The sequence below is a fragment of the Monodelphis domestica genome, chromosome 4 (assembly GCF_027887165.1).
Source record: "Monodelphis domestica isolate mMonDom1 chromosome 4, mMonDom1.pri, whole genome shotgun sequence".
NCBI classification, from domain to species: domain Eukaryota; kingdom Metazoa; phylum Chordata; class Mammalia; order Didelphimorphia; family Didelphidae; genus Monodelphis; species Monodelphis domestica.
The window spans coordinates 353,579,515-353,587,260 of NC_077230.1; the positions used below are offsets into that span (position 1 = coordinate 353,579,515).

The 7,746-nt window shown below is 35.9% G+C and overlaps 1 protein-coding gene across 1 annotated transcript; it reads right to left on the reverse strand.

Moving 5' to 3' along the window:
• Positions 1-6,352: 6,352 nt before the first annotated feature.
• On the reverse strand, positions 6,353-7,303 carry LOC100618933 (olfactory receptor 56A4). The gene has a single exon (XM_007491173.2). The coding sequence runs from the start codon at positions 7,301-7,303 to the stop codon at positions 6,353-6,355; it is 951 nt and encodes a 316-aa protein (XP_007491235.2).
• Between the last annotated feature and the right edge of the window lie 443 nt (positions 7,304-7,746).

Consider the following 7,746-nt stretch of genomic DNA (forward strand, 5'->3'; position numbering starts at 1 on the left):
TAAAAAATAGAATTTGTGTATTATGTGGCTAATGTTTTCAATTTGGCATGGTTATAAGAATAAAGCCATTCCTTGTTGCTTTAACATATGCTCTAAATATCCTGGAAAGAGAAGAAACATGGAAAAAGCTGAAAAGAACCAATTTTTTGTAGAAGCATCATGTTATTTAAGCCTTTTACTGATAGAGATTTGGATTTTCAGGATATTCTAATAACTGACATGACTGGGCAATGGGTACTGAATTTATAGCATCAGAAGAATAGAAAATGTATGTATGCCAAATTTATGTATGCCAACAAAGGAATACTCTATTATTTTTCCACAGAGAATGGAAATTGGGAGTCAAAACCCCCTTGAATTTCAAAATAACATCTTGAACTTTTGCTTGAAACTGCTGGTCAATCTATCTTCTAAGACGTGGCTAAATATATCACTGTGTAAATGATGCAAATTGTCAATGGATGAATGATCATCTAATAGTTCTCCTGGTAAATGGTTTCTTTTTTAAAATAAAATTTCATAAACCAAAAAAAAAGGCAATTTGAAAACCAGTTCTCTTGGGGGAAATGTATATGTGACACACTTTGATATTTTGTCTCAATTCTCAATTTCTCATTACATTTTCTTAATTCTCAATTTCTCAACAAAACAATAAGTCAAACCTTGAATTGTGGCATTTGTCAATTTCCAGAGTATAAATATTCGCAATGAAAATTTAACAATTTGCTTTCATAAACCATTATAAGCTGTTTTCACCATGCCCCTGAAATATTTTATACATACATATAAACATATAGCTTTATAGCTATAGGTAGATATATGATTATATGTATTATAGATAATATATTTGTTCTGCTTACTTCACTTGCATCATTTCATATCTTCCCATGATTTTCTATATTTTTCATATTTATAATTTCTTATAGCAGAGTATTATTCCATTACATCATTTACCACAACCTGTATAGTTATTCCCCAATAAATTGATATCTATTATACTTTTTAGTTCTTTTTCACTACAAATATTCTAAATATTCTAGCATGTGTGAGACTTTTCTGTTTTCATTGACTTCCTTGAGGGATAGACCTAACAGTTAGAATTTGGTCAAGCTGAAGATTTTGTCAGCATAAATCAAGACTATATATTCCAGAAAGGATGGGCCAGTGCATAGGTCAACAAAAAGTGTATTTGTATGCCTCTCTTTTCATATTTCTTCCAACATTTTGTCTTCTGTCAATTTTATAATGCATTCATAGCATAGACTTACCCAAGCTATAGTCTTTGCCATGGAAACTGGGTAAGCTAGATACTTCTCTGCCAAGCAGAAAGAATACTCTGCATTCTCTAGATTTCTGTGATCTTGTTTTTGACTTTGAATAGATTTCTGGGGCAACCAGAGGAGGAATTATCTGAGACTGGTAGAAGGTAAGAATGAAATGTTCCTAAAATGCCTTTCCAGATTATTTGTGTGAATGAGAGAATTGGCCAGAAGTTGGGGGTGTAACTGAGGATGATATTTGGCATAAATAAATAATCAAATTTTTAGGAAAGTAGACTGTGAAGTGGATTCCCTTGAACCAGTGAGGATCATTAACTCTGTTAAAAACATCTCCCTCATCTTTCCCACCTCACCATGTGTCTTATCTCCCACATCTTCATCCCACCAGGAGTAAGCCATGACCTCTCCCTCTATGTACCAATTTAGGATGAGAAGATTTCAAAGATGCATAAAAATGATGACATCCTCCCCTATCTTCATACAAGAGAAATTGTCCACAGAAAGATAGTTCAAAAGTTCATGGGAACACAGGACCATATTGGATTATAGGATTGGTTTAGAGATAGAAGCAGAAAAATCAATCAGCCAAGGAGAAAAGTATTTAGTTAGTTATAATGGTAAAGTCCAAGATAATAACTTCTTTATCACAAAAGATGTACATTTTCAAATACTCCTGAATAGTTCTGATGCAATATTCCAATAATGTAATTACAAAGCTATAAAGAGAAAAAAAATCAGCTGAGGAGTAAAAAGAAAAGTTGACTAAGTTAGATAATATAGATTGATGGAACTAATCAACCAAGCTAAGATAAAAGATATTTATGAAAGATAAAAGCAAAGCAGCAAGCAGGATAAACAAATGTTTGCCATATTCTGTTAAAATATAAGTTGTCTGGCAAGGATCTGAAAGGATAACAAATACTTTTTTAAAAGGATATATTAGGGTAAAAGGATGTTAAAGTGATAAGTTGGCTTAAGGTAGATGGAACTATGCTAACAATTAATGTAGAGACCATAGAGCTACTTTGAATGCATTTTGTTGTTTTCTATAGCAAATTGAAATTGGTCAAGTGAATGCTCTCTAGCTGAGAGTTTCTTAGCCTGGAATTCATGAATTACAAGTGAATTCATTGATAGCTTTCAGGCCATCCTTGAACTTAGATGGAAAATATTGCATTTCTTATTTACATGCTCCTAACAAAAAAGTGAACATTTCCTTCAATTATTTAAAAAGCATTATTTAGAGAAAAAGTGCATAAGCTTCATCACTTGCTCAAGGGGTTCAAAATATTATGAAACATTGATTTATCTAAAATGAGTTTACCTAGATTTCATCAGAACATATTAACAATTTTTTCATACCATTCTTTTGAATGAGATGGGGAAATATGGCCTAGATTAGAGCATCACAGAATTATAAAATCACTGAATCCAAGAGGTCAAAGGGATCTCTCATAATTTGAAGAGCATGCAGAGGATAACAAGTTTTTTGGATACCTTCAAGTTTCTTATGTAAGATGATGAGATGAAGCAAATGTTTGAGAGGTGAAGTAAGAGTTACTTGAGAGTAACAATCTGGTGTTCTTATAGGTTCACCAAATGAAAACCCAACATTGCAGTTACCCATTAGGCTTAGTCTATTGAAGCTCATAATTTCCAAGGTCAAGTGATCCTCCAGCCTCAGCTTCCATGAAAGCAAATATGCCATCTCTTCTATATTTGATGGTAAGGCCTTTTTCTCCCAAGATCCAGAACTCAAACTATCATTAGAAATGTTATAATTAAATTGGTTAAGAATTAAGTAACCTTTTATGTATTAGTCTTCTAACTCAACCACCATGTTGAATAGGATTTCTAAGGAAATAAGTCTCAAACTTCTGAGAACTTACTTGGTCTAGTTTTCAGGGAAACAAAAGTTCTTTCATACTATAAATATTTTTTCAAAAATTCCAGATATGCAAAGTTGAAATAAGATGTTTCAATAGCACTGCATTTAGAGACAAAGTAACTGAGTTCAGATTCCACCCCATCAGTAAACCTTTCTAGTTTTGTTTTTATGTATGTAATATGATGGGCTTGGAACAGGTAGTGTCTTGCCAGAAGACCCCTTCTACCTCTTAAATCCTTAATGCTTAAGGAATGAGTTCCCTGTCAATGGAAGTTCTCAAGAGAGAGACTGAAAATCAGTTATCAGGGCACTATACTGCCCAGATACCTTTCAGAATAGCTGATCTCTGAGATAATACATTTCTGAATTCCATTTTCCTCCATGATTTGAAAGAGTGGTAAATTGACAAGATTCATGAGCTATACTAGAGTAATTGAGAGCATGTAAAAAGTTAGATAGCAAAGCTACATCAGAAATAAAATGCAAGCAACGTAGCAATATAAGATGGTGCTGTGTTGTGAGTGGTTATGTGGTAAAGTATCTAAGGGAAAAGTAATTCATATAATGCTTAGAATATAAAATTCCGAATTTAAATAGCACTTACTATGTGGTAGGCACTCTGACAAACACTTTATAATCATTACCTCATTTGACTCTCACAATAATGGGATGGCAGGTGCTATAAATGTCCTCATTTTTAACTTGTACAAGAATATTCATAGCTGCACTCTTTGTGGTGGCCAAAAATTGGACAATGAGGGGATGCCCATCAATTGGGGAATGGCTGAGCAAATCGTGGTATATGTTGGTGATGGAATACTATTGTGCTAAAAGGAATAATAAAGTAGAGGAATTCCATGGAGAATGGAACAACATCCAGGAAGTGATGCAGAGCGAAAGGAGCAGAACCAGGAAATCATTATACACAGAGACTGATACACTGTGGTACAATCGAAGGTAATGGACTTCTCCATTAATGTCAATGCAATGTCCCTGAACAATCTGCAGGGATCTAAAAAAAACTATCCACAAGCAGAGGATATAAACTGTGGGAGTAAAAACAACGTGGAAAAGCAACTGCCTGACTACAGGGGTGGAGGTGATAGGACTGAGGAGAGACTCTAAATGAACACTCTAATGCAAATACCAACAACATGGAAATGGGTTAGAAACAGGAACACATGTGATAACCAGTGGAATCGTGTGTCAGCTATGGGAGAGGGAAAGGTGGGGGGGAGGGGGAGAAAAAGAAAATGATCTTTGTTTCCAGTGAATAATGTTTGGAAATTACCAAATAAAATAATGTTAAAAAATGAGAAAAAATTAAATGTCCTCATTTTATAGATACATCACATATCAGGGTCATATACCTGTTAAGTGTCTGTGGCTCGATTTAAGCTCAAGTCTTCATGACCCAGACCCAGAACTCTATCCACAGTGATACCTATTATAATATAATATATTTATGAGCTCTCAATTAAAGTCATCATGGAAGTCATTGTGAATTGTCTTCTTAAGACCTTTCCTTTGCCATTTTGGCCAAAAAGGTATCACCAGAGGAAGGATGGCCATTAAAACAAATGAAATTATCAGTTCCCAGCTGAAGTTTTAGGGGTTGTTCTATTTGCTACAAAAGTGAGAGAAAGGAACTGGAAAATACCAGGTCTGGTAATGTGTTCAATTTTTTTTTTTGATTGAGAGAAATTGCAGAAGAGTTGATTGAAGATGCAAAAATATCATATTCTACCCAAGGAAGAATAAGTCTAGAAATTATGTTTTCCCCAAAAGTTGAGATATATTGAAAATATCTATTTGTTCCAAAGCAGTAATAGGAAATTCATAGATTACATAATCATCCCAAGTTCCAATGACAGCAAGATGTGCCTCTGAAGGATTCCTAAGATGCCCATAATTACATTTACTCTTAAACTATTGTATTGAAGAGGAAAGAAAAATGCTGAATTGATTAGAAGGGGAATTTAGTTTCTTATCCTCTCTACTCTTGTGTTAAATGGAATATTAATGGATAGAATTTGAAAAGATATAGAGAATGTTTTAAATTATTTGGAAAATCATTTTCTCTGTTACTTGTGTAATGGCATCTATTGTTTAATAAGTCTTTATGTCTTCTGAAGTGCAGTTTAAAATTTCAAGTAATGTCTAAACTAATTTTCATAAATGTCAAATTAAAATAATTCAAATCAACAAGCATTTGTTAAATAAGCAATGTGACAGGCACTGTCCCTAGGCTCTGGGAATTCACAGGCAAACAGAGATTGAATGAATGAACAGATAAGAATCATATAAGAAAAGCTGGGGATGTAGAGAGGACTAAAAGAAAAGATGAGAGAAAATTTTATGAAGAAGATGACAACTTCATTTAGCCTTAAATGAAGACAAGAATTATATGGATTATACGAGATAGGCATGAGAAAGAGAATGTTCTGGACTGAGGAAAAACTTGGGTACAAATGCAAGGATATGGTTTTAGAAGTGGCTAGTAGTCCAATATGAGTAGAATGTAAAGTGATTTAATATTTTATAATGATAATAATAATGATGCTAAATGCTAGCATTCATATGGTACTTTGAAGTTTGTAAAATTCTTTACAAATATTAACTCATTTGATCCTCATAATAATTCTAGGAGGCAGGTTCTATTATCTTCCCCATTTTATAGGTGTAGATACTAAGGTAGACAGAAGTTAAGTGACTTACCCACTGTCACAAAGGTAACAAGTGACAGAGGTAGGGTTTGGACTTAGGTCTTCCTGTCATTAGGGATAGTGCTTTTTCCATCATACCAATAATTTCATTTTTGACTTGTCTCATAGAGGGAGTTCTCCCAAACTGTATACTAGTCAACTCATCATTTTGTTTGCCCCAGGAAGAAGAAAATGTAGTCACTCGGAAGACCTTGAACAGAGGCTTTCAGTCTTATAGTCAATAGCATTTCAGTTGCAATTATTTTGCCTCTCATATCCCTGCAATGAGGACTCACTGGAAATGGGAAAACTGAAGTTCAGAAAAGGAAGGGCATTCCTACATATTCATTTAGGATCTAAGAGAAAGCAAAGATTAGAATTCAGCACTATATTAAAAAAAAACAATTAAAATTCCCATCCCAGAAAATGCAATCTGCTTCTCCCTTTAAAATCTGTACCTTAGGACAGAAATTGGACCCTTACTCACCTAACAGCCTCTTCAGTAACCTCTGGATCCCCTGATTAATTTCCTTGGTCCTCACACCATAAACAATGGGGTTCATGGCTGGAGGGATTAGATGGTGCAAGATGTTGAGCAGAATGGGGACATCAGGAGGGATTTTCTTTCTGGCCACATTGGTGATGATCAAAACCAGGAGGATAGTGCTGAAGAAGAGAATGAGGATGAAATGGGAGCCACATGTGCTTAGAGCTTTGGCGGCAGCCCCCTCTGCCTTGATCCTCAGCACAGCCCGAAGAATAAAGGCATAGGAGAGGATGATGAGGATGAGGTCAGAGCCCAGCAGGGTCCAACCAGCCACTAATTGATAGAGCCGGTTTAAAGTGATGTCATCACAAGAAAGTGTGGAAACGGATAGGTTGGTGCAAATGCAATTTTTGATGATGTTCTTTGCACAGTATCGTAGTCGGGAAGAGAGAATGGGGACAGGGAGGGAAAAGAGGACATTCCGAGCTAAGACAAAAACAGCTGCCTTGGCCACAAAGTGATCAGTGATGATGGATGGATATCTCAGGGGGTGGCAGATGGCCACATAACGGTCATATGCCATAACCATGAAGGTGCAGGACTCCATAGTCAAGAAGCTATTCATGACAAACATCTGGGAGAAGCAGGCAGAGAAACTGATGGTCTTGAGATTAAACCAAAAGATGAGCAGGACTTTGGGGATGACAGTGAGGCAGAGCACGATATCCAGCAGGGAAAGAAGGCTGAGCAAGTAGTACATAGGCTCATGTAGAGAGGCTTCTAGCCGGATGGTGATTAGAAGAGTCATATTGGCCCCCATAGCCAAGAGGAAGAGTAGACTGAGGGGCAGGGAGAGCCAGTGCTGCCAGCTCTGAAAGCCAGGGAAGCAGATGAGGAGGAACTCAGAGAAGGGGACAGAAGTGCTATTGTGTACAGGTGCCATGGAATGGATTGTAAATTGACAAGTTTTCTGCTGGAAGGCCAGTGTGGGAATTAATAAAACAAAAACTGTGGCTAATCCACAATTCACCAACATTAGATGTCATCTCTCCTGAGTAACACTAGGGTCACAACTGATTCTTTAGAGTTACAATTCCTGGAAGGAGTACCTTGAAAAGAAATAGAAATGTGTGTCCTTCTGGTTGGCAAGTCACCTGGTGATCTCTGTTATGCATCTTACCCCATCTGTAAAAGGAAGGGGTTCAACCAAAGCATCTTAAAGCTCTTAAGGTCTGTAGTTGCAATATCCTATAAGTTTTATAAGTATGACACATGGGTATAGGGGAGATCTCATTGGAAATGGATAGAGTCATTCAGGAAACTAGCTATATTTGATAATTTTGTTTCTCATTAAACTGGACAAGAAGGGTTATGTGGGATGAGAGT